We start from the raw sequence: 26,483 nt of genomic DNA, 5'->3' as shown, positions 1-26,483 counted from the left end.
CACTTCTTGACAAGGCACCAATCCAATGAGGAGAGTCCCTGCCCTTTAACCCTCTCATTAAATCCAGGCTCCACACGGGCTGCTCTCAAGCGACTCACTGAAACAGGTCCATCTGCTTGGCATCACACCCATCCATCCACATGGAAACATCCATCGGGTCAAAAAGTCATGGAGATCGTTAAATAAAAACCGGTAATGGAATTTGTGACTTCTGTGAGTAAGATGCAGCCTTAAACAGAAGACGAGCTTGAGCTTTTAAATGAAAGAAAAGCAGCTCTCCAGAAGGGTAAGACGAAAGCTACTTTTACAAAGAGAATGAGCCATCAGTTTTACACAGGATGCCTCCAATTTCAATCGGGATTTCAGTTTAAAGTCTGATGATATACTACAGCCCAAGAGCGTTAGGGTGTGTGTTCGTTTTCAAAGCTGGCCTTCAGGTCAATATGGCGCCTTCCATGCTCAAGCTATAGAGGAGCCCTCCGTAAGGTACAACCAAAGCTTGGGAACAGTATGCACACCAGTGGTGTACTGTACTATTCAAGAAGTTTATGTCCCAGATCTCCAGACCAGCCAGATTTAAAAAGGAACACAGCTGGCTGGTCTACAGTTAGCAGGAGTTCTCTTTGCTCCTTCTCACTCCTTTTGAATTCCACTGTCTGAGCTCCTCAGTGTGTGTGTATCTAAAGTTAGCTACTTCTGGAAAATCGGTATGCTTGAGAGTAGGCAACGAAGTATCTGGTAAGAACGTGCAATAGCTCAGTCTAAAAAATTGGAAGCTGCTTGTCCAATTGCCATGCGGTTTAATGCTCTTATTGATTAAATCTGACTGAGTAATTTAATTGGCCAGGGGGTTCTGCTCTAAATACAGAAAAGGCACTCACAGCTGAAGGCCTGGGATGCAAGATCCCTGCAATTACTGGCCTGAGGCAGCTACAGTTGACAGGGCTGCAACTGCTTTAAGTTTCAGACCTATCCTTTAGGGCAGGCCCTCAGGAAATATACGAGACAAGGTTCAAGGTGGCAATTTAGATTTTTGCTGCCATTTGCTGTTTGCATACAAAGTTATTTTTTTCCTGATCAAGTCTGTTTAATCTGAACATGTTCCCCTTGAGAAAGAACTAACTATTTATATGCTCACCACACCAAACCCCACTCCAGGAATGTGCAATTCTGGCATGACTGGCTCATATATTTTCCAACACAGTAGGAGCAGGATATTAGAAAGGGAAGAAAGCGGTTTAACAAATTTGTCTCTTCCTGGTGAAGTGACACCAATCTAAAAATCACATCAGCTAAAAATATGTAATTTGCTATTATCAGAATGTCTTGTATCAAGAAGAGTTAAGTCAGAAGGAAAGGAATTGCACATGGATTTTACATGGTACCATATGGCAGGACCGGAAATGCTTGCCATTGGCTCAAGCTCTCATTAAAAATTACGTTTCTAGCTCTTACGGTTGTAAGGTCAGCTGCTCCCACACAAAACTGAACGTTAACCAGTCCAAGTCTGGCATTCCAGAGCCTGCAGCCAGCAGAGCGAAACTGAAGAGACAAACAACTTTTCCACTACTGCCAAATGATTCATAACAGCAGCAGTGCTGCTAGACAGAGCTCCAAGTCCCAAAAGCAGGCTCTGTTTATGGAGTCCCCCCCTCCTATCTCCCCTAAAACAGAGGTTGAGATCAGAGCAGGGTAAGAGAGAGCCCTTCGCAGCAGCCAAGCAGGAGGGCGGGGGAGAAGTGTAGCAGAGACCCCCTCCCACCTCCCTCAGGAGTGCAGGGTAGGGAGGCCTCATGTTGAGAGACCAAACTCAAAGAGTAGTTATCGATGGCTCACTGTCAAGCTGGAAGGTCCTATCTAATGGAGTTCTGCAGGGGTCAGTCCTAGGTCTGGTACTGGCGAATGCTTTCATTAATGACTTGGATAATGGATGGAGAGTGTGCTGCTAACATTAGCAGATGAGGCCAAGCTGGGTGGGGTTGCAAGCACTCTGGAGGACAGGATCAGAATTCAAAATGACCTTGACAAATTGGAGAATCAGTCTGAAATGAACAAGATGAAATTCAATAAAGACAAGTGCGAAGTACTACTCTTAGGAAGGAAAATTCAAATGCACAATTATAAAATGGGGCATTAACTGGCTAGGTGCTGAAAAGGAACTGGGGATTATCATGGATCACACACTGAAGATGAGCCAAAAATGTAATTGATACACAGGCAAAAAAGACTAAATGTTCTGGGGTGTATAAACAGGAGTGTCCCATGTATGACACAGGAGGTAGTTGTCCTGCTCTACTTGGCACTGGGGAGGCCTCAGCTGGAATCCTGTGTCCAATTCTGGCCTATGTGCTTTAGGAAAGATGTGAATAAATTGGAGAGCGTCCAGAGGTGAGCAACAAAAGTGATAAAGGTTTAGAGAACCTGACCTATGAGGGAGGGTTAAAAAAAAGGACACGTCTAGTCTTGAGAAAAGCAGACTGAGGTGGGGACCTGATAACAGTCTTCAAATATGTTAAGGGCTGTTATAAAGGAGGACAGTGATCAATTATTCTCCATGCCCACTGAAGAAAGGACAAGAAGTAATGGGCTTAAACTGTGGCAAGGGAGACTTAGGTTTGATATTAGCAAAAACTTTCTAACTCTAAGGGTAGTTGAGCTCTGAAATAGGCTTCCAAGGGAGGTTGTGGAATCCCTATCACGGGAGATTTTAAGAACAGATTGGACACAACAGCTCTGAGGTCTGGTCTAGGTTCACTTGGTCCTGCCTTAGCACAAGGGGCTGGACATGAGGAAGTCTCGAGATCCCTTCCAAACAGCAAAGTTCTGTGACTCTATGTTTCAGGCACTTACTAGCTAGGTGTCTATATTAAAGATGGCACCCCTGAGCACAGTCCAGGGACAGTATCCTGATAGGAATCGCAGAACCTCCTCCTTACCACAGTCCCCTTTTAGAGGGAGAGAGGGGAGGGAGGAAGGAAGGTGAAGAGGGCTTGGACCTTTCACCAGCACATTGTATTTGAATTTCTCTGGTGCTACAGCTCCGTCATTTGTACCACTCTGTGGGGACTCATCTCCTTGCACAAATATTGATGTGAATCAGCGTAACACAAACTTGTTTGGGGTTTTTTTTGGCAACAAAGTTATCACATTCCAAGAGAGCAAAACACCAAAGCTTACACAGAGCAGTAATGTTACTGGAGCACACGCTAGTGCCTAATGCTCTTATTCACGTCCTTGTTAACACCATCTCCTCTATGCCTTCTTCCACACGGCCCCCTAAGCATGCTCTCGCCCTGAACTGATCCACAAGGCCCCTGCCTCATCCTCATTCTTCAAGACTCTAGTTCACTTATCTAAAAAAAACCCCTACTTTGGTGGTGTTCTTCCCCTAATTTCTGTCTGTCCATTTGTTTGTACACTGAGAATGCCTCAGGAGAAGGATTGGCCTGCCTTCAAGATCTGTGACGTCCCTAGCCCATCACAGGCACTGCCATAGCTACAGCACTGTCCTGCAAACCAGAAGGAAGGGCTGGGATCTGAAGAGACAAGAGTTGCGAAACAACCCTAATAAATCTTTTTTCCTTCTTCTCCTTATGGAGGCTTTTCCCAGCAGGGGTGGTGTCTAGTTAAGTTACGCATGAAGCCTTCTTGTTATTTATAGCAGCACTCAGCTACTTCACAGAACTTCCTTACCTGGGAAACCCCCGCAGGTAGGGTATTTTGAACCTGCTGAAGGAACATGCACAAATGTGTGTGAACTTGGTAGTGTCTTAGATGTGCAGCTCTGTACCATGAGTCCACATAGCACGGGCAGGAGGCATTTTTAAAGTCTATACCTCAGCTATAAATGGGTGGGGTGGGAGGGGAGCAGCAAGTCACTGTTTACTTGAAGCCTGGAGTTATCCCAAGTCAGGAGTTTTGACTGTATTATGCTCATACTCCTCAGTTTATTCGCAAGTCTTTTAGCTCATTAGGTCAGTTTAATTGGCAGCAGCCGCTGGTTCTAAGCCCAGTTATAGTCATTTCTACCTGGCGACCCAATCCCAGCGCGGCAGCCAAGTCTCACCAATTAATAGCAGGCCTAGCAATCTGGACGCCATTCCTAAAATCTAGACGTTTGACCTTAGGAGTCACAGTTTCCTGCTGTAATTTCAGCAGCGCTTGTTGTCATTGGAACAGCTCTAAGCATTGAGCCTCTCTCTCTCTGGTGTATGACAATTAGAGCGTATATTAGAGGCAAGCTTTCAACTTTGGCCCACCTTAGTACAAGGAGACTCATCCTTCTGGAATGAAACTATCCTCCTCCCTGAGCGCACAGACATTTCTAAGGAGCCTGCTCCACATTCACAGAGCAGCATATGAAAGAAGGATTTCTTTAGTTCCCTGTTGCCTACACGAGGCTCTGTAGGGCAAGGCATGGATACAAAATTCCATCCCAGCCATGTGAAGGAGCAGAAATCTTTCCATGCTAACAGTCCAGGCTTCACAATACAACAGTGAACTTTGGTAACCCAGCTTTCACTTCCTACCTCAAGTTTTCAGATAATGGCCCCTCACCTATGTACAACTCCCCCCCCCCCCACACACCATGCATGTGCACTGATCATATGCACACAATAAATCCCCTCACTTGAGGTATGTAGGTGATGGGGGGGCGGGGGGGGAATGTGAAAGTTTTGATTGTACAATTGTAGTGCCCTGAAGTAGGATAAAGCAAACAATTGGAGTCCACCTACTTTTAGTGGGCAAAGAGTCAGGCCCTGTCTTTCTTTGCCAGAAGTTAACCCACTATGGAAAACAGGCACCCCACTTAACAATTCTTGCTCTCTGAAATGTTCATCATCCGTCTCCTCCCTTTCTCCCAGTGTGGAATTCAGGGCTGTGCTAGAAAGAGGCAGTAGACACGAGTGCACATGTTCAGTTTCTCCGCTTTCCCTGCAACCCTAAAAAAATTCTGGAGATGGGCAAATCCCGCCACCATTTGCAATTCAAGAAGCAAGTCCCAGGAAGTCAGTTTTACAGCTTTTATTTTCCATTCCGTACACTTATCTGCACTTTGCCTGAGCTGAAACATGCATGTGGGATGAACAAGAATTTTAAAATGCTATTTAAAGAGCCTAGGAGTCTTGGTGTTGACTAACTGAATTGAAGATGGTGCCCAGAATTTTGCTGATCCCAGCTGCTGACCCTATCAGAATTCTTGAGGTGAGAATGTACTGAGAGTTTTCAGCTCCCATGAACAGCTGTCAATGTCTGAGCTACCTTGCAACAGTTGCAACACCGTTCAGCCTGTATTTTTGCATGTCCAGAAGTCAGGTACTGTATTTAGCATGGTCAGAGTATAAACTGAAATGATCACTTCTGAAGCATTCTTCACACCTTGGGACACATGTCTGATCGGGGGGAGAAGGGGATGGAAGGGGAGAGAGGAGAGATTTATGCCAACCGGAATCTCCACAAAGAAAGTCTATTCGGAGCAAGACACTGCTTGTGGTAGCTAAAGGCATGCCCTACTTTACAATTCCTGTCTGACAGGAAAGGATCAATCTGCAAGCTTGATCTGTGGCAACACCACATAAACAGGCTTGCTGTTAGAGACAGGCCAATTGATATTCCAAAATAGAAAAAAAAAAATAATGATGATCCAGGCCACTCATCCCTGACGAGTTGGAGATGCCAAGTAGCATGTACTAAGCATTAGAGAGAGGCTGGGTATGCTTAATCATGTCTAGCTTGACTTGTCAATAGGTAAGGTTCATGCCTCCAGGTTCCTGGATCAATGCAGAGAAATTGTTACAAGAACAAATGGAGGTAAAAAAAAAAAAAAAAAAAAAAAAATCAAATAAGCACTTCAAAAACTGGTCAGCATTAAATGACTATTGTCAGGGAACACCTACACAGAGGTTGTGTGTGTGAATCAGACAGTTTTAAGAAAAATCCAACAAAATGGCAAAATTGTAGGCTTGAGTACTGAATTTAGCTAGACATTAGTCCAATTTCTCACCGGTGATAACAAAATTGACTGTGAGTAATCTAAAAGGCTTTAATAATTTACCTATGTGCGGTTCTTTAAAGTTGGCTATATGGGAAAGGTTTGAGAGTAATTTTAATGAGTAATTTTATTAGATTATGTTATAAGGAGTACCTGTGGTTTCTTTTTAAAGCATCAGTTGACTCCAAATGTTCACAGGCAGTAGACCTGAGATAAAATGATGAGACAGGACCAATTACGGATTGGCTTAACATAAACTTCAGACTGTAACCCCAAGTTAAGACAGATCTTACCTCATTTCTGCATTAGTTCTAGATAACCACAGTTTCCTTTTGATAGCGTTTGAGCTAATTACAGCTGCAAGAGTTTTGGTTTGATCTTTATGTGGACTTATTTAGCCAATGCATTTTTGTTTCTGCCATGGCATGCTGAAGTGGCCTCGTGGTAGAGTGAACTGATACCCTTGAAGAACCTTGGCAGCAGCACGTACAATAGATTCTATTGCAAAGTCTCAATGGATTGCATTCAGTTTAAAGTTGTCGGGCGGAGGAAGGTTAAAAAGCAATCTAGAATGGCACTAGCCCTAGGAACTTCACAAAACAAGAACTAGAGGATTTATGGGTTCTCAACTTTCACAGTTTAAGCCTGGATGAATGACAAAGAGCTCCAGTGACTGTAATGGAAGAAAAGCAGCCACTGCAACCTATTGCACTAGTATGATTCAATATATATTTACCAATGACCTGGCACCTACTGTTTAACCCTCTACCCTTCTCAATTTCCTTGGGGAAAATGCTCAACGCATTAATTGGCAGTGTCAGACTGGAAATAAGGCATAAATGTAACAGTGAGAGTAATTCGCCATTAAAACAAGGGTTGTAGTGGATTTGACATCACTGACCATTTTTAAATCAAGTCTGGATGTTTTTCTAAGAGACCTGCTCTAGCCATTATTATGGAGCAGTTCTGTGGCCTGTGCCATATGGGGGATCAGACCAGATATCACATCACTGGCCCCTTCTGGCCACAGAACCTATGAATCTACTAGTAGCAATTTCTCCCCTGGGGCGTTCTCAATTAAAGGGTTACGTCACTCCTCAGCCTCTACTGGTCTTTTTAGAATGTTGTTTTAGAGCCGCTCTTTCCCTGCCACATTAAGTGTGCAGAGAATTAACAAACCACACCGAAACAGGGACCTTTCATTTTTCCAGCCCAGATTCAGGAAGGGCTATTTTAAAAAGGAGCATGTAAGCTTACACCTAAGTAGAAAGGTAACCTTCCCCTACTGCTGCTTCTGGGAAAGAACTGTTGAGGAAGGAAAACAGAGTTCTGGCTCACCACTCTATTACTCAGGAAATTACGCATTAATAGCTCGGTCACAACAGCAAAAAACCCTCTCACCCAGCTTCATACTCCTCCTCCAACACCTAGGCTGCAGTCACTCGTGGGAGTCAGATCCAAGGCTGACCACCACCTGAAGGAAGAATGAGGTTCTTGGCGTAGCTGAATGCATTGCCGTCAGTACTACTGTGTTAACACCCCATCGTGATTTTCCACTGTGGCACTAACATGTAATTAATAGGTTAAAGGAGGCAAACATGCCAGGACAAACAGCAATGGGCCCAATGTGCAACAGAACATTTGGACTGACTACTTAAGCGCGCACACTAAAACTACAAAAAGTTAATTCTGGTCTCTTACCGACTGTAGTTAGGACCCAGAACATGGATCATGATTTTTGTAGATTCTGGGAATGTTGGAGGTGGTTCCACGGTAACAGTTTTTCACTGCCTGGTATCAAAATATCAACTCTGCCCACATATCTACACCAGCGACACCATCACAGCACCTAACCAGATCAGCCACACCACCACTGGTTCATTCACCTGCACGTCCACCAATGTAATCTACGCCACCATGTGCCAGCAATGCCCCTTTGCTATGTACATCGGCCAAACTGGACAGCCCCTACGTAAAAGGACAAATGGACACAAATCAGATATTAGGAATGGCAATATACAAAAACCTGTAGGAGAACACTTCAACCTCCCTGGACACACAATAGCAGATGTAAAGGCAGCCGTCCTGCAGCAGAAAAACTTCAGGACCAGACTTCAAAGAGAAACTGCTGAGCTTCAGTTCATTTGCAAATTGGACACCATCAGCTCAGGATTAAACACAGACTGTGACTGTCTTGCCAATGACAAAAGCAGCATCTCCTCGTGGTGTTCACATCTCAACTGCTCAAATAGGGCCTCATCCTCCCTGATGGAACCAACCTTGTTTTCCCTAGCCTAATTCTTGCTTGAATATTTATACCGGCCTCTGGAAATTTCCACTACATGCATCCGACAAAGTGGGTATTCACCCACAAAAGCTTATGCTCCAATACATCTGTTAGTCTGTAAGGTGCCACAGGACTCTGCCGTTTTGCTACATATGTTTGTCTTGTGGGTACTTTGGAAGTACAGCAATATTATTGTTGTTAGGAAAAAGTCACAAAGAATAGTCAGTCACAGTCTGCTATGGTTCCATGGTCCAGACAACCACCCTGTGTGTCCAGAGGAAGATCTGACCTTGTTTCTATGCAAGATGATCGGGAAGTGTGGGGAGTTGAACTACCGATGCTTTTGCCAAGGCTAGATGGGCTCCCAGTACCTGCACTAACGGGCCCTGTAGGGAGCCCTCCACAATGCTGGACTTGGTGTTTTATCTTCCTGGATACTTTGGGAAGTAAAGTGTTGAACTGTACAAAAGAACCCCCTTGCTACAGTCCAGTAAAAAGCCACCTGTCAGAAAAACAAAAACCAGAAAACCCACTCTTTTCCTTTCCACTCTGTAAAAGAAGTGTTGACACCCCCCTGCAAATAGATCTTTGAGTTCTCTCTCTGCAAAGGCATACAGAATACAGAATTCTTAAATATGCCGTTTTCACACAGCAAACCTCACTTGAGATCAATCCACTGAGGCGTTGTTCTTACCCAGAACACCACCACCAACATGGAAAACATGGTGATGGACACACTGACGGATGGAAATTGCTTTCTAACAGTGGCCATTAGAACGAGCAAACTGACGTAACACATGGTAGAACCTGGATCACTCTCCCCTTTGCGTCAGGCAGAAAGGCCCTGAAAGCCAGCGAGACAAATTTAAAATTATATTTGTTAGACCTCATTACTCTGGCTTACTTTGAATAACACTTGTGACATATTACGGATGCATAGAATATCCAAGGACTATAGCATCAACTTTATAAATGTTACATGTACCTGCATGGTCGAGGTATTGTATTCTAGCTCCACAGGGGAGTTACCGGACTTTCCTGTGGGAACTAAAATCACTGCACGGTAATTAACTCAAATCCCCGGGCTGATCACCAGCCTGGAGAAGCTTTGCACCTTGCGGAAAGTTGCACAGACTGGTTTGACCTGGTTAAAGAGAAACTGGTAAACAAGGGACAGAAAACTGTATGAAGTGACCACCCTAGCATAAGGGGAAAGATCACTCTCACATAATCCTCACTCTCTACTGTTGTTAAGTCCTGTTTTTGTAATGCTTTTTTTCCTAAATAAATAAATACAACTCTGCTTTGTGGACGTTGGCTGGTCCTTGGCTAACCCTGTCATTGCTCTGCAAGAATAGGACTGCGGGTGCTGAACTAAGGGAGGATTGCCCCAGCCACTACTTTCCAAAGGGTTAAAACCTCAGTGTTTAAGGCACATGAAGACACAAGAGTGGGGATCAATAACTACAGTACATGAAGTACTGGCACATTTTATCTGTGGGCTGTAGTGAGTTCATCCTTCACTACCTGCAGCATTGTTTGTGCCATGAGCTGGTTTGAACCCTGATTGGGAAGGGAGGGATTGAGGGGATCAGCAAGAGAGTCACATGCTGCTGAGGTCCATTCGCTACCGCGTCTCATAATGAAGATTGTTGGCATAAGACACTTAGAAGACAGTCAGACTACAGCATGTCTCAAGGCAAGCGCTAGACTGCCCCCAGGGAGACAGTGATCTCCCTAACGGTTCTCACCAGCTAGTAGGGGCACACAGACAAACTGCAGGTGGGTGGCGAGCAGAGGCCTGTATTCTAAGATATGCAAGGTTACAAACGCAGCTCCGTCAGCGATATAAAACTGTTTATAAAAACAAGCCAAAGCTGGAGACCAATGCTGGTACAAACTGGATTGTTAATGTTAAAAGGACAAGCTTCAGGTTAAGTCACAGGTAGACAGGACAACAATCAGAAAGATTCTGTAAATGGGAGAAGGTGGTTAGGTTGAAATCAGAATACTTTGATTGGTTAATCACAATGGGAAGAGTCTGCCTCCCCCTTTTGGGCACTGTGTATCTGGAGATCAGGGAAAGACTCTGGGGGGCAGCAGGACAGGAAGGAGGAAGTGTCACCACATCATGGCTGCTGCTGCCCCTCCTGTCTCCTGGGATCCACCACGGAACCAGTGGGCTTCCACTGCAAGCCAGAAAGGGAACCAGATGACATCCCAACCTGTTTGGCAAAATCCTGAACATCTGAAATGTGAACTTATGGTTCTGCTGTTAAACCCTCCCCCTAGATGAGGAAGGAAAAGGATGTCTCTTTTTGCCCCATCTAACAAGAGCCTGGCTTAACTGACCAAGACAACTCCACCTTTTGCAACACTGCTATGTGCCTGTGACCAGAAAGCAACACCTCCCAATGTTGGTTAAGTTTGCCAGATCTCAGAAAAGCTAACAGCAGTGTGTATTGGGCCTTTCTCTCCAGAAAGCTTGGTTGCAAGTGAAAACAAGCAGAGAAGATGACAGATAACGTATCTTTTGTTAAAAGACAGTTACCTTTTCTATAACTGGTGTTCTTTGAGATGTGTTGCTCATGTCTATTCCACAATAGGCGTGCGTGCTCGCCACATGCACCGGTGCGGAAAGTTTTTCCCCTAGCAGTACCGGGGGGGGAGGGGAAGAGCGCTCCCCACGACCCCTGGCATGGCGCCTGCCTGGCGCGATATAAGGGGAGCTGCGCGCTCCCTCCACCCTCAGTTCCTTCTTGCCAGACAACTCCGACAGAGGGGAAGGAGGGTGGGGTGTGGAATAGATATAAGCAACACATCTCGAAGAACACCAGTTACGGAAAAGGTAACGGTCTTTTCTTCTTCTTCGAGTGATTGCTCATGTGAATTCCACAATACGTGATTCCAAGCTATGTCTGTTGGAGGTGGGTAGGAGTTCACAAGTTCCCAGGACAGAGGACAGCCCTGCCGAACCCAGCGTCATCCCTGCTTTGGGAGACGATTGCACAGTGCGAGGTGAATGTGTGAACCGAAGACCACGCGGCGGCCCTACAGATGTCCTGGATGGGGACATGGGCCATGAAGGCAGCTGATGAGGCCTGCGTCCGAGTCAAGTGTGCCCTCACAATGCGCGGCGGGGGGAACACCTGCCAGCTCATAACAGATACACGAAGTGATCCGATTGGAAAGCCGCTGAGTGGAAATCAGCTGGCCCCTTGCACGCTCAGCCGAAGCAACAAACAGTTGCGAGGACTTTCTGAATGGCTTGGTCCACTCAAGGTAGAAAGCCAGAGCCCGTCGCACATCGAGCGTTTGGAGATGGCACTCCTCACTGGACGCTTGGGGCAGAGGACCGGAAGAAAAATGTCCTGACCCATGTGGTTGGCGGAGACCACCTTCGGGAGGAATGTGGGGTGTGGGCAGAGCTGGACCTTATCTTTATGAAAAACCGTGTACAGCGGCTCGGAGGTCAGGGCCCCGAGCTCCAAGACTTGCCTGGCCGACGTGATTGCAACCAGGAAGGCCACCTTCCACGAGAGGCGAGACCAGGAGCACGTGGCCAGTGGTTCAAAAGGGGACCCAGTGAGACAAGCCAACACCAAGTTCAGGTCCCACTGCAGGACTGGGGGTCTAGAATATGGGAAAAGACAGTCCAACCCCTGAGGAACTGGCCAGTCATAGCATGGGAAAATACTGTGTGCCCCTGCACCAGCGGATGGTAGGCTGATATGGCTGCCAGGTGCACCTTGACTGATGAAGGCACCAGGCCCTGGGCTCTCAGGTGGAGGAGGTAGTCAAGAATAAGCTGGATTGGAGCGGTCGTGGGAGATACACCGTGGTCCGCCGCCCATCTAGCAAAATGGGACCACTTCGCCAAATAAGCACAGCGAGTGGAGGGCAGTCTACTTTCAAGGAGGACACACTGAACCTGTTCTGAGCATGTCCTCTCCTCTACGCCTAACCACTGAGCAGCCACGCCGTGAGGTGAAGAACCACTAGGGTGGGATGGAGGAGGCAGCTCTGGTCCTGAGAGAGCAGGTCCGGGTGGAGCGGCAATGGCCACGGCACAGCTACCGCCAGGCCCGTGAGGATCCTGCACCAATGTTGCCTGGGCCACACCGGGGCAATCAGGATGACCCAGGCCTTGTCAGTCTTTATCTTCTCCAGGACCCTGCTGATTAGAGGGAACAGGTAGAAGGCATAGAGAAGCCGGCCTGACCAGGACAGGATAAAGGCATCAGAGATAGCGCCTCTCCCCAGACCCCCCCTCCCCCAGGAGCAGAACCAGGGACATCGCTGGTTCTGCCGAGCTGCGAATAGGTCCACCTGGGGAGTTCCCCACCTTCAGAAAAGCCAGTGGGTCACTTCCGGGTGGAGGGACCACTCATGTTGTGAGGAAACGTCCCTGATCAAGCAATCCGCTCTCTTGTTCTGGACACCCGGTAGGTGGAAGGCCTTCAGGTGGATGTTGTAGGCTATACAGAAGTCCCACAGCCTGAGGGCTTCGTGGCAGAGGATCGGGCTCTGCCCTGCCCGTTGATATAGAACACTGAGGCTGTGTTGTCCGCGAAAACCCTGACTACCTTGCCCTCCAGGTGCGAGTGGAAGGCCAATCACGCCAGCCACACTGCCCAGAGTTCCTTGACGTTTATATGTAGAGTCAGGTCTTGGGCCGGCCACAGGCCTTGGGTCTGAAGGTTCCCAGCATGGGCCCCCCAACCCAGGTCCAACGCGTCGGACACCAGCTCCAACGACGGGGACCTGTACCTGAATGGGATCCCTTGAAGCATGTTGTTTGAGGCAGACCATCACCGTAGGGAGGTGATCACAGAGTTTATTTAGTTGGGGATTGGTCCTGCTTTGAGCAGGGGGTTGGACTAGATGACCTCCTGAGGTCCCTTCCAACCCTGATATTCTATGATTCTATGAGTCAGGCACAGTGAGGATCTTGTCCATCCTGTCCGCGGCCTGGGAGAACTTCAAGGCCAACCAGAGTTGGAGAGGCCTCATCCTGAGTCTGGCATGATGGACCACGTACATGCACGCCGACATGTGACCCAAGAGCTGCAGGCAAACCCTGGCTGTTGTCACCGGGAACTTTGAAACCGAGTCCATGAGACCTTTCAAGGGTCTTGAATCTGTTTGGTGGGAGAGAGGCTGTGGCCGACACTGCGTCCAGGAGCACCCTGATAGTCCTGGTCCAACGCATAGAGTTTAACGTGGATTTGGTGCTGTTTACCAACAGGCTGGGCCACGTGGAGGGCTTCAGGAGTGGAAGGCATCCAGGCTACTCTGCTCAACGTGAGTCGGAGGCCTGGGGAGTGGGGAGTGAGGACTGCCCAACATGGGTCTAGCCTCTGTCCCAGATTTCCCTTGGTGCCGCTGCGAAGAGGGAGTCTTCCTGGCCCTCTTGGCGTGCCCTGTGAACGGGGAGTGATGCCGACTGGTCGATGGCACGGGAGGGTTGCTGCATACTGACGCTGCGGTACCGGTTCGGAGCAGCGTGCCAGAGTCAGGGTCAATGTTGACTCCATCAGGATGGCCCAGAACCTAATGTCCCTTTCTCTTTTGGTCTGAGGCTTAAATGACTTGCAAATCTTGCACCTTTTGCTTATATGGGTTTCTCCCAAACAGCACAAACAGTCTGCGTGCGGGTCACTTCTTGGCATAGAACACTTACAAGAGCCGCACGACTTAAATCCCGGGGTGGGCCCAGGCTTGCTGACTAACTAAACAGCTAACTAACTACAGGTACTAACACTGAACAAATTAACAGTACTGGGGATCGAGCTACAGCAAAGCTAGAGCACAGTAGTTCCGACACACCTTCACTGGCGGCAAGAAGGAACTGAGGGTGGGGGGAGCGCGCAGCTCCCCTTAAACTACGCCACGCAGGCACCACTCCAGGGGTCGCGGGGGACGCTCCCACCCTACGGGTACTGCTAGGGGAAAAACTTCCAGCACCAGTGCACGTGGCAAGTACGCACACCTATTATGGAATACACATGAGCAATCACTCGAAGAAGAACCTTTCTTTCTCCCTGTATTGGACTTAATAGAAACAGGATTGGACTTCAACAGCAACAACATTTAAAATAACTTTCTTCAACCCCTCAAAAAAAGAACAGATCAAATCATTTAAAGAGACCGTCAAGCAGTAACTTCCCCCCTAAAAGAGACTCTGTACAGTAAAAGTGAATAAGGAAAAGAGTTAAAATAAATGCCTTTATTCTTTATGACAGGTTTCAGAGTAACAGCCGTGTTAGTCTGTATTCACAAAAAGAAAAGGAGTACTTGTGGCACCTTAGAGACTAACCAATTTATTTGAGCATAAGCTTTCGTGAGCTACAGTTCACTTCATCGGATGCATACTGTGGAAAGTGTAGAAGATCTTATTATATAAACACAAACCATGAAAAAATACCTCCTCCCACCCCACTCTCCTGCTGCTAATAGCTTATCCAAAGTGACCACTCTCCGTACATTGTGTATGATAATCAAGGTGGGCCATTTCCAGCACAAATCCAGGATTTAACAAGAACGTCGGGGGGGGGGGGGGGGGGGGGTAGGAAAAAACAAGGGGAAATAGGCTACCTTGCATAATGACTAAGCCACTCCCAGTCTCTATTCAAGCCTAAGTTAATTGTATCCAATTTGCAAATGAATTCCAATTCAGCAGTTTCTCGCTGGTGTCTGGATTTGAAGTTTTTTTTGTTGTAAAATAGCGACTTTCATGTCTGTAATCGCGTGACCAGAGAGATTGAAGTGTTCTCCGACTGGTTTATGAATGTTATAATTCTTGACATCTGATTTGTGTCCATTTACTCTTTTACGTAGAGACTGTCCAGTTTGACCAATGAACATGGCCACTAACCCAGGAACCTATCCTTGCAACAAAGCCCGTTGCCAACTGTGCCCACATATCTATTCAGGGGACACCATCACAGTGCCTAATAACATCAGCCACACTATCAGAGGCTCGTTCACCTGCACATCCACCAATGTGATATATGCCATCATGTGCAAGCAATGCCCCTCTGCCATGTACATTGGTCAAACTGGACAGTCTCTACGTAAAAGAGTAAATGGACACAAATCAGATGTCAAGAATTATAACATTCATAAACCAGTCGGAGAACACTTCAATCTCTCTGGTCACGCGATTACAGACATGAAAGTCGCTATTTTACAACAAAAAAACTTCAAATCCAGACTCCAGCGAGAAACTGCTGAATTGGAATTCATTTGCAAATTGGATACAATTAACTTAGGCTTGAACAGAGACTGGGAGTGGCTTAGTCATTATGCAAGGTAGCCTATTTCCCCTTGTTTTTTCCTACCCCCCCGCCCCCCCCCGACGTTCTTGTTAAACCCTGGATTTGTGCTGGAAATGGCCCAACTTGATTATCATACACATTGTAAGGAGAGTGATCGCTTTAGATAAGCTATTAGCAGCAGGAGAGTGGGGTGGGAGGAGGTATTTTTTCATGGTTTGTGTGTACATAATAAGATCTTCTACACTTCCCACAGTATGCATCCGATGAAGTGAGCTGTAGCTCACGAAAACTTATGCTCAAATAAATTGGTTAGTCTCTAAGGTGCTGCAATTACTACTTTTCTTTATTCTTTATGTTTTAAAGCATTTAACTGTTTTCCTTTTTCTGTGTGCTTAATAAGGGGTTGAGAAGATTTAGGATGATTACAATGGGAATAATGCCAGTGCAGACACAAAACTCCAGACCACACTTAATTGCTTAGATGTTATAGAAGCATGCCAGGTTTTTTATCCACATCTTTTCCCTTGCTGGGCCTGAGATGCCCCCTAACCACCACAACAGTGGCATGGACTTGTCAGTCCCATGTGTGGAACTAAGCTCAGTTCTCAAAGCGGATGGTGGAATGCTGCTTTCTGCTCCAATATGTTTCTCTCATGACCCAAAAGTTATCAGATTCTCACAGTTCTGTCAGCAAGAGAAGAGAGCTCCTGTGCTTATCTGTAGGCAGTCTGGGTTTATTAGGCATATAAGTCAGAACAGTTCCTCTGGTCGGTGTCTGGCAGATGCTATGGTCACAGAGAAGGAGATCTGTAGCATTCACTACCTGCATAGAAGGTCTCCGTACTGACACTTCAGCCTCAGCAGAATTGATCAGAGAACCATAAGTGACCTGTGCAGGCAGTGAAATGGAACAGGGCCATTGATCCTGAGGGAGGATGGCTTCCCTGATGTGCAGTTTTGGAAGTGTATGAGGTCCATCAGTCTTTGCGAACAGGTCTATTTGTTTAGCTGCTAATAGACAAGATTGGGAGTGGGGCTGGAGAAGTTTCTAAATTGAACCTGAAGTTGATTTATGGATTAGGATAAGAAGGTGACTGCTACATCTCTACTCACTGCAGACTAGATCCAGTGTGTGACTCTCAGACACTACTAGCCTGGATGTAAGCCATGATTGCTCCTGGGAAGCTGAGATTATTGGCCAGCCAATTCGTCCGGCTTTACAAGGGTGAAGCTAGTTATTTTGAGCGCAGTGGACTCCAATGTTGAATCTGACTTAAGCTCCTTCAGTTTCAGATGGGAGTTGGTAGTTAGGAAATGTGCCTATCAAGACTGTTGTCATTTGGGAATGGTACTCCAGCACATACACTAAGAAGGATTTTGATTTAAGAGTGTGGCTCTCTTGCATGGCCTCGGATGCAAACCCTGGAGACATGCCTTATTTACCAGCCTTGGAGTATATCTGAGGTGAGAGCACAGGGCTGGCAGAGTTCTCCAGCCACATTTTGGAGATACGCAGGTCAGGGTATCTCAACCAAGATCAGATCATATATGAAGGTTTTTGTTTTTATGACCTTGATATAGTCACTTGACTGATATACCCCTTTATTTCCTGCAGGCCAATCTTTCCATGGCCTTAGAGTAGAAGCACGTGTGATTGGAAGTAGTTTATGGATTTGCTCACAACAAAGATTTAGTGGTATCAAAACAAAAAAACAAAAAACAAAAAACCCCACCCCAGTTCCAAGTTCTTAGCGCCAGTTCAGATATTGCAATTGGGATACACATCCAACTCAAAGAGCAGAATTACTCACCTATACAGCAAAAGGCCAATCTCAGAATTCTGAAAGCCTCCCAAATTCCACTTTAGCTAAAGCACATATCACTAATGCACCACAGTCTAGGGACAGCCAATCCCAACATTCTGAAGCCATGTCCCTGCCAATGTACTGCTGCATTCTGTCCTCAGCCACTGTGATAAGACATATGGCCTTCTCTGGAGGCCTGCAGTCCTGTTTAAAATGCATATTAAGATTACCCAGCATCTCAATACCATGAAGCAGAACTCCAGATTGACCCTCTGAAGCAATTTTCTCTTATAAGGCAGGCCACACCTAGCTTTCCCTGGAACTTGCCGTTGCTGTGGTGATCAGGCAGGAGACGTGGGGGTTGTGAGGGGAAGAATGAGTTGCTGAAGATGTTCTTGTTGCCAGTTTAGCGATTTCCTAACCCATTGATCTGCTGCTAGACTGCCCAACTGATAACCCTCCTCTCTGAGAGCAGAAGGTTACTCACCTTGCAGTAACTGAGGTTCTTCAAGATGTGTCCCCCTGTGGGTGCTCCACTCCAGGTGATGGTGTGGCCCGGTGCCATTGATCAGAGATCTTCGGTAGCGGTGCCTGGTTGGGATGCATGTGCTCAGCTGCTGTCCCGTGGCATAGTTAGGGTCTGCCTAAGCACGCACGTCCCGCACCCCCCTCAGTTTCTTCTCTACCACAGAGATGAGAGAGTAGTACTCCAAAGTAGAGGGAAGGAGGGTGGGTAGTGGAGCACCCTTAGGGACACACATCTTGAAGAACCTCAGTTACTGCAAGGTGAGTAACCTTCTCTTCTTCTTTGAGTGCTGTCCCTGTGGGTACTCCACTCCAGGTGAATGTGAAGCAGTACCCACTATGGTTGGTGGGATTTTGGAGTTGCTGCAGTGACCACTGTAGACAGTAGCGTGTGACCTACTATGGTGTCTGCCGTAGTATCCTGTGCGATAGCATAATGTTTGGCGAAAGTGTGGTCAGATGCCCACATGGCTGCCTTGCAGATGTCAGTAATAGGTACGTTATGGAGGAATGCAACTGATGTTGACATCGCCCAAGTAGAATGAGTTCTAATGCCCTGGCACGGTTGAGCATTCTGAATCTGGTAACAGGATCTGATGCAGTCAGAGATCCACTTGGAGAGTCGTTGCTTAGAGATAGCCGCACCCTTCAATCTCTCCGAAGTGGAGACAGCCTAGGGGATTTACAAAATGGCTTAGTCCATCTACATAAAATGCGATTACCAGTCTGATGTCAAGGGTATGTAATGCCGCTTCCTGTGGAGTCCTATGAAGTTTGGGATAGGATGCAGGCATGTATGTTGGCTGGTTAAGGTGGAAGATAGACACCACTTTGGGGAGAAATGTAGGGTGGGGTCGCAAGGTAACCTTGTCTTTAGAGAAGGTCGTGTAGAGAGGGTAGGTCATCAGGGTGCTTATTTCCCCTATTCTTCTCGCTGACATTATGGCAACCACGAAAGCTACTTTCATAGACATGTGGAGCAGGAATGAGGTAGCTAAGGGCTTGAAGGGAGGTTTCATAAGACCTCGGAGGATAAGGTTGAGATTCCAGGCGGCCGCTGGTGGATGAATCTCAGGGTAGAGATTTTGCAGGCCTGTGAGGAAGCGTTTTATTGTGGGGTGGGCAAAAAGTGAATATCTGTCCAGCAAATCATGGAAGGTGGTGAGAACTGCAAGGTGTACTCTGATGCAGCTGAGCAAGAGCCCGCCCTGTTTTAATTTCAAAAGGTAATCTAGGATGTCAGGGAGGGTCACGGCGTGGGGCGTCAAGCGTCTATGGGAGCACCATACAGAGAAGCATTTCCACTTTCGCAGGCAAGTCTTATGAGTGGAGTCTCTTCTACTGTGCAGGAGGACATACTGGACCTGCTCAGAACAGGCTAGTTCGTGGGTTTGAAACCATGAAGGAACCACGCCGTCAGATGGAGTTTCTGGAGCTGTGGATGAAGAAGCCAGCTGTTGTCCTGAGAGAGAGCAGATCTGGTCTGCTGGGGAGAGTCCTTGGAAGACGGATGGACATGTGCAGCAGGTAAGGATACCATGTCTGTCTGGGCCAAGCCAGGGCAATAAGCATGACCCTGGTCTTGTCCCCTCTGATCTTGTGTAGAACCCTGTGTATCAGTGGGATCAGTGGAAAAGCATACATGAGGGAGTTGTTCCATGGGATGAGGAATGCATCTCCTAGGTATGTGGTCCTGAGTCCCGCTCTGGAGCAAAATAGATGGCATTTGCGGTACTGGGTTGTGGCAAAGAGGTCTATCGACAGGGTGCCCCAGTGGGAGAAGAGCTGTCGTAGTATCGTGGGATGCAATTCCCATTCGTGTTCCTCGGAGAAGTGTCTGCTGAGTGTATTGGCGGTAGCGTTGACACACCCGGACAGGAAGGAAGCGGTGATTTTTATGTGATGTTGTATGCACCGATTCCATAACCAGATGGCTTCTATGCATAGGGAGTGCAGTAGTGCTTCCCCTTTCCTGCTGATGTAAAACATACATGCTATATTGTCTGTCAGGATCCAATGGATTTATTCTTTATGATGGAGAGAAAGTGAAGGCAGATGTGTCTGACTGCTCTGAGCTCTAGGAGATTTATGTGCAGACGTGTCTCGGACAGGGACCAGCGGCCCTGTGTCGGGTGTTCCCCCAGGTGCGCTCCCCAACCTATCAGGGAAGCGTCCGTGGTAAGCATAAGCACTGGGGAGTGTTGATGGAAGGGAACGCCCTAGCATGTGTTCTCTGGTTTTGTCCACCAATGTAGGGAGGCCAATACGCTCGCTGGAGGAGTTAGTGTCATGCAGAAGCTGTGTCTGCTGGGTTTGTAGTTGGAGTTGAGCCAACCCTGAAGACCTCTCATGTGCAGCCTGGCACACTTGACCACGAAGGTGGTGGATGCCACGTGGCCAAGAAGTTGTAGGCAGGTTCTTGCCTGTATTCTGGGGCAAACGGAGAGCATGCGTATGAAATGTGTAACAGTGAGGAATCTGTTGTGTGGGAGCGAGGCTCTAGTTCCAGTTGAGTCCAGATGGGCTCTGATGAATTTGATCTGCTGTGTGGGTGTCAGGGTGGATTTTTAGAAGTTTATTTGCAGACCTAGAATGTGGAAGAAGGAGATGGCAAAACGGGTCGCTTTTAATGTCTCATCGTATGAGCCACCTTTGATGAGGCAATCGTCTAGTTGGGGAAAAGTATGATCCAATGTTTGTGGAGATGGGCCACGACTACGGCTAGGGTATTGAAGAATACTCTCGGTGCTGTGGAGAATGGGAATACTCTATATTGGAAATGGTCGTGTCCGAGTGTGAATCGTAGGAAGCGCCTCTGTGCTGGATGAATGGATATGTGAAAATAGGCGTCTTGTAGGTCGAGGGCTGTGAACCAGTCCCCTTGTTCCAGTGTGGGTATGATTGTGACCAATGTGACCATCTTGAACTTCTGTACACATACAAATTTGTTCAGCCGGCGTAGGTCTAGTATAGGTCTCCATCCCCCGCCTTCCTTCTGGGTCAGAATGTAGTGGGACGGTAGTGAACAGAACCCTTTTCCCCAACGTTGCGTTGGTACAGGCTCCACTGCACTTAGCTGTAGAAGATGAGCCACTTCTACGCGAAGTAGGTGCTCGTGAGAGGGGCCCTGAAGAGGGACGGGGAAGGGTGGGTGGGGAGGATATGAAAGGGATGGAGTAACCTGAACGAACTATTTCCAGGATCCAATGTTCCTGTGAGACCTGTTGCCAGGCATGGTGGAAAACCTGGAGGTGGTGGCCAAATGGGCAAATAGGTGGCAGAGTCAAAGGGTGGTCACGCAAACCCCCGACCAACACTTCAAAATTGCTGTTTGTTTCCCGAAGGGTGGGAGGTAGCTGGTTGTGCATGGTTTTGTCTGCGCCTAGGAGGTGATTCCTCCCTATATCATATGGTCCGGGCTGGGGCTGGTGATATTGTTGTGTGCGGCGCCTCGGATAAGGTTGATACCATTATACCCATCCCTCCCCAGGAGACATGCCCAGTGTGCGCGGGGTTGCTCTAGAGTCTTTCATAGTGTGACGGACTTCATCGGATTTTTTTTAGAAAAAAGCTTATCTTTATCAAAGGGGAGGTCCTCCACTTTGGTCTGCAGATTTTTCGGGGAAACCAGATGCAGACAGCCAGGAAGACCTGCACATGACCACCGCAGTTGCGGTAGTGCGGGCTGCTGTGTCCGCCATGTCCAGGGATGCTTGTAGCGCTGTCCTGGACACCAACTGACCCTCAACAAGGACTGAAAGTCTGCTCTCCTGTCCTCTGGGATATGGGAGATAAAATCAAACAGCTTGTTGTAGTTGTCCAAGTCATAGCTTGCAAGTAGGGAAGAGTAATTTGGAATTCTGAATTGCAAAGCAGAAGAGGTATAACCCTTGTGGCCCAGGAGGTCAAGCCATCTGAGGTCCTTGTCCTGCGGGGTGGGCCGATATTGTGGCTGTTTTGTCCTGTGTGTCGCTGCATCCACTACAAGAGAATTTGGTTGTGGATGAGAAAATAAGAAATCTACATCCTTAGTGGGAACACAATATTTACGTTCAGCCTTTCTGCATGTTGGTGGGATGGAGGCAGGGGTCTGCCAGAGGGTGTCAATTGGTTCTAGCAGTGCTTTGTTTATGGGTAGCGCGATCTTTGAGTGCGCAGAGGGTTGGAGGATTTTGAGGCGCCTGTGTTGTGTCTCCTGGACCTCCTCTAAAGGAATGTCCTGGCTGAGTGCCACCCCCTTGAAAAGTTCTTGGAATTGCTTAAAATCGTCCACATTCTGTGGAGGTGGAGGCATGAGGAGCTGATGGAAAGTTAAGAATCGGTGAATTAGGGTATGGTTCATAGCCCACCTCTTCCGGGAGGGGGAGGGAGTCAGGAGCTCTAGTTGTGCATGGAGCTGGAGACAGAGGTGCAGAACAAGCTTGTGGTCTGGTGGAAGAGTCACGAGGATGAGTGGCAGCAGAAGCCAACCAAGGGTACCACTGAGGCCAAGACATGGGGTAAAAGAAGTGAGGTCCCACCCATGGGGGAACAAAGTAGGGAAACTGAGGCTGGTGCTTGTGAGGCACCGTGCCTTGAGGTATATATGGTTCTGGTGGAGGAGGAGAAGCAGGTGGGGAGAACTCTGCCTGCTGCTGCATGTCGGTCTCGCTGACAGTGAGGGTAGCCAGGTCGGGTGGCGAGAGCAGCTGGTCAAACAGTGAGCGCTGTGTGTCACGGCGCGAAGAGTCAGGCTCAGGGGTCACTGAGATGTCCTCTTGATGTAAAAATTGCTGCTGCTCCATGGGGTGTGATCCTGCAGAGTGTGAAGTGTGAGCGGAAGCCCTCAGCGACTTTTGCTTTGCTTTTGTGGGTGCTGTGGGCCGTCTATGGGCACCCTGCAGGGGGTCCGCGTCTGCTGTGGGAGTGATGGGCAGGTTTGGTGCTGACATTCTTGTCGGGGCCGGGGTAGAATGCACTGTCAGCACCAGGTCTGTCTTCGGTGCCAAGGAGAGCTTCCCACTGCGGGAAGTTGGATCCCTGCTTTTGCACTCCGCATGAGCCATGGCTGAAGTGCTGGGGCGGTTGGAGGCGCCTGCCTTTGGTGCTGTCAGCACCAAGTGTAAAGATCTCACATGAGACCCTTTACCTTCTGTGAGGTGACACTGGGGCTTCCTGCCTCTTCGCTTGAGACGGTGAAGCCGCGCTCCCAATCGGTTCTGACCTAGCCAAGGAGCGTTTGGGAGAGAGCTTACTATTGCCCATCTCCATAGGTGGCTGTAGGGATTTCTCCATCAGGAGCATTTTTAGCCACAAGCCCCTGTCACGACAAGCCCTGGTTTTCAGGCTGGTACAATGAATGCACTTAGCAGGGACGTGTGTCTCACTGAGGCACTTAACACAGTGTAAGTGTCCGTCAGACCACAGCATAGGCTCCTTGCAGGAGTTGCATTTCTTAAATCCTGGGGACCCTGGCATTATTGAACTAGGAATGTTTGGAGAGGGCGTTTCAATGGGAGACGAACGTGAGGAAAAAAGTTTGGGTTTTTTTGTTTGTTTGTTTTTTTAAATTAGGTTAACTATTCTAAGGGAAAGGAAATATTTCTCACTATTTCTATGTCTTTGTACTTATTTCCTTCAGTGACCAGGGAAGAGGTTCAGCACTGCCCCGAATCCCGTCTTCAGCCAAGGACGTTTGAGAAGGAACTGAGGGGGGGTGCAGGATGCACACGCTCAGGCAGACCCTAACAATGCCGCGAGACAGCAGCTGAGCGCATGCATCCCGACCAGGCACTGCTACTGAAGATCTCCGATCAACGGCGCCAGGACGCACCATCACCTGGAGTGGAGCACCCACAGGGACAGCACTCGAAGAACACCACATCTTTCCTCATAGCATTAGGGTGACTAAATGTCCCGTTTTTAAAGGGACAGTCCCATATTTAAGCCCTCCTGCAGGTGTCCTGACTTTTTCTTAAACGGACAAATTGTCCTGTATTTTCTGTCTCCCCTCGATCAGTACTGGTGGGTCCTGCTGCTGGCTGGATCCCTGCTAGTCAGATGCCCGTCCGTGGTGGCGGTGGGAGGGGTCCAGTGACTGACAATGGGGGTGGGTGTGAAAGGCTGGTGGCGGAATGAAGATGCAGCATGCAGGGCCGGCTGCTCCCCTGGCTGGTCCATTAGCACAGGCCCAGCTGCATGCCGACTCTCAGCCAGCAGGGCCCCGCTGCTCGTCTCATTTCCGGCAGGCACTGGCTGATGAGTGGGGGCAGGCACCAGGCGGCCAGTCACCTCTGCTGCCCACCCATCAGCCCTTTATGTGCTCCCAACCTTGCTGTCCTCTCCCTGCTTTGCCCCTTCCTCCCCGCTCCCAGCCCCGATGCTCCTCCATATCTCCCTCGACGGGGCACGTCCCGCTCCCAGCGCTGTGCGGAGAACCAGCCTCTGGTCGGAGTGCTCAGCTCACCAACTGCCTGGCTGGGCTGGCGCCCCGCGAAAACCCAAGACCCTCCAGCCTGGGGCACTAGCCAGGGGGAGTCAAGCGCTGCATGTGCCAAAGCCCCACACAGCGCTGGCATGGGGAAGCATCTCCGCCCCTCAGCTAAGCTCTGGAGTGCAGGGGGGGGTGGGGGTGCGGGGGAAGCGATTTCCAGTCTATTCACGCCCTGAACCTGCAGGCTCCACAGCAGCCCCCGGGGCAGGGGCTTAGCACCTTCTTCACCCTGGGTCCTTCCCTCAGGGAGCGTGAGGCTGCTCCGTCCCCTAGGCACCCTCCCATACTGAGACACCTCTCTGGCCGGGTTCGTTGAAGCCTCTGCAGTCAAGTTCTCTGGGCCCTGGTGCATAATGCATCTTCAGGACTTAAGCCCTTCCTGCCCACACTGTAGCCGGGATGATGTCAGTGGCCAGCAGCAACCTGGAGTTAACTGCCTTTTGACACTGTGTGGACAGGAAGGGACAAGCTGCTTCCAGCCACACGGGAGGAGGAAAAGAGATGAGCTCTGCAAAGACATGGGCCAGGTCATCCCTCCCCCACCCCCGCCGCACTCCTCCCCTGCGGCTGGAAGCAGCTCCTATCGCTCCCACACAGTGCTGAAAGGCTGCTGCTGGCCACATTCTGGTATGAACCTGGCAGAAATTGGGGGAGGAGGGGAGAAGCAGCATGTGATCCTGCATGCCCCCCTCCCCGAACCGGGCAGGGAGGGTTGGGTCAGTCGGTCATCCCCACGTGTGTGAGTATGAGAGTGAGTGAGAGAGAGTGTGTGTATGTGTGACCCCTCCCCATGTAATCCCTAAAGCCTTAAAGATAAGAAGGTAAATAAAAAGACTCCAACTACGCAGTATTTCTATTTAACAGGGGCTCAGTCAACTTGATGTTAAATTTCAACTTTTGTGCTGCATAGTTCTGAGAGATTGCCATTGAACTCGCTTGAATATGAGTAATTTTACCAGGTGTCCCGTATTCAGCATAGGGAAATATGGTCACCCTACAAAGTGTAGACAACATTTTACAGGTCCAGAAGTTAGCGTTGCCACCCGTTTCAACCCACGTGCTACTCTTGAGTGTTCTTTGTTACCTTTACTTCTGGTTCCACGGGAGAAAAGCTGAGAGGAGCGAACATTCTGCAGCACATTTCCTTCTCTTTATCCATATAGTCCCTGTAGCAGCTGCAAAATAGAGCACATTGTTATAGGATGGCTACTTCTCCCGCTAGACCAATATATACACTGAGGGAAGAACCGCTCTGAACAGGGCTGTACCAGGACAGGATCACAGGTGTAAATGATAGGTTTCAGAGTAACAGCCGTGTTAGTCTGTATTCGCAAAAAGAAAAGGAGTACTTGTGGCACCTTAGAGACTAACCAATTTATTTGAGCATAAGCTTTCGTGAGCTACAGCTCACTTCATCGGATGCATACCATGGAAAGTGTAGAAGATCTTTTTATATACACACAAAGCATGAAAAAATACCTCCCCCCACCCCACTCTCCTGCTGGTAATAGCTTATCTAAAGTGATCACTCTCCTTACAATGTGTATGATAATCAAGTTGGGCCATTTCCAGCACAAATCCAGGTTTTCTCCCCCCCCCACACACACTGGAGAGTGGGTTTGTGTGTTGGGGGGTGGGAGGAGAAAACCTGGATTTGTTCTGGAAATGGCCCAACTTGATTATCACTTTAGATAAGCTATTACCAGCAGGAGAGTGGGGTGGGGGGAGGTATTTTTTCATGCTTTGTGTGTATATAAAAAGATCTTCTACACTTGCCACAGTATGCATCCGATGAAGTGAGCTGTAGCTCACGAAAGCTTATGCTCAAATAAATTGGTTAGTCTCTAAGGTGCCACAAGTACTCCTTTTCTTTTTAGGTGTAAATGACAGACTTATCACCTTTTTGACTGTACTAAAAACTTCATTTTTGATTCTATACAAACAGAAGTATGTTGCAGAGTTGGAGGTGTCCGAGACCAAGTCTTTTTTGAGCCATCACTACCACCAAGTGAAATACATCACTACGCTCCAGACACAAATCTCACCATAAAAAACAACCTTATTCTTTCAGTTTTGGAAACATAGGTGAAACAGGGAGGATACATGTAGGTGGCATAGCAGG

General features: G+C 48.2%; 1 protein-coding gene and 1 long non-coding RNA gene across 5 annotated transcripts in view; one reads left to right on the top strand and one right to left on the bottom strand.

Annotated features, from left to right (window-relative positions):
- FKBP6 (FKBP prolyl isomerase family member 6 (inactive)) overlaps positions 1-26,483 on the bottom strand; it is a 48,317-nt gene that overhangs the window by 4,274 nt on the left and 17,560 nt on the right. For all 3 annotated transcript variants that reach the window (XM_037880810.2, XM_043531274.1, XM_043531275.1), the window contains one exon: positions 25,446-25,536. In XM_037880810.2, the coding sequence (XP_037736738.1) occupies positions 25,446-25,536 (91 nt within the window). The remainder of the gene's footprint in view (positions 1-25,445; positions 25,537-26,483) is intronic.
- LOC119563907 lies at positions 103-23,794 on the top strand. 2 transcript variants are annotated; one of them, XR_005222693.2, is made up of 3 exons: positions 103-286; positions 19,239-19,416; positions 23,510-23,794. It is a non-coding gene; the product is annotated as an uncharacterized LOC119563907 (long non-coding RNA). The 2 variants fall into 2 exon arrangements; XR_006286346.1 differs by having other exon boundaries at positions 19,203-19,416.

This window comes from Chelonia mydas, chromosome 17 (assembly GCF_015237465.2).
Source record: "Chelonia mydas isolate rCheMyd1 chromosome 17, rCheMyd1.pri.v2, whole genome shotgun sequence".
Lineage (NCBI taxonomy): Eukaryota > Metazoa > Chordata > Testudines > Cheloniidae > Chelonia > Chelonia mydas.
This window is presented reverse-complemented; position numbering and strand designations above follow the sequence as displayed.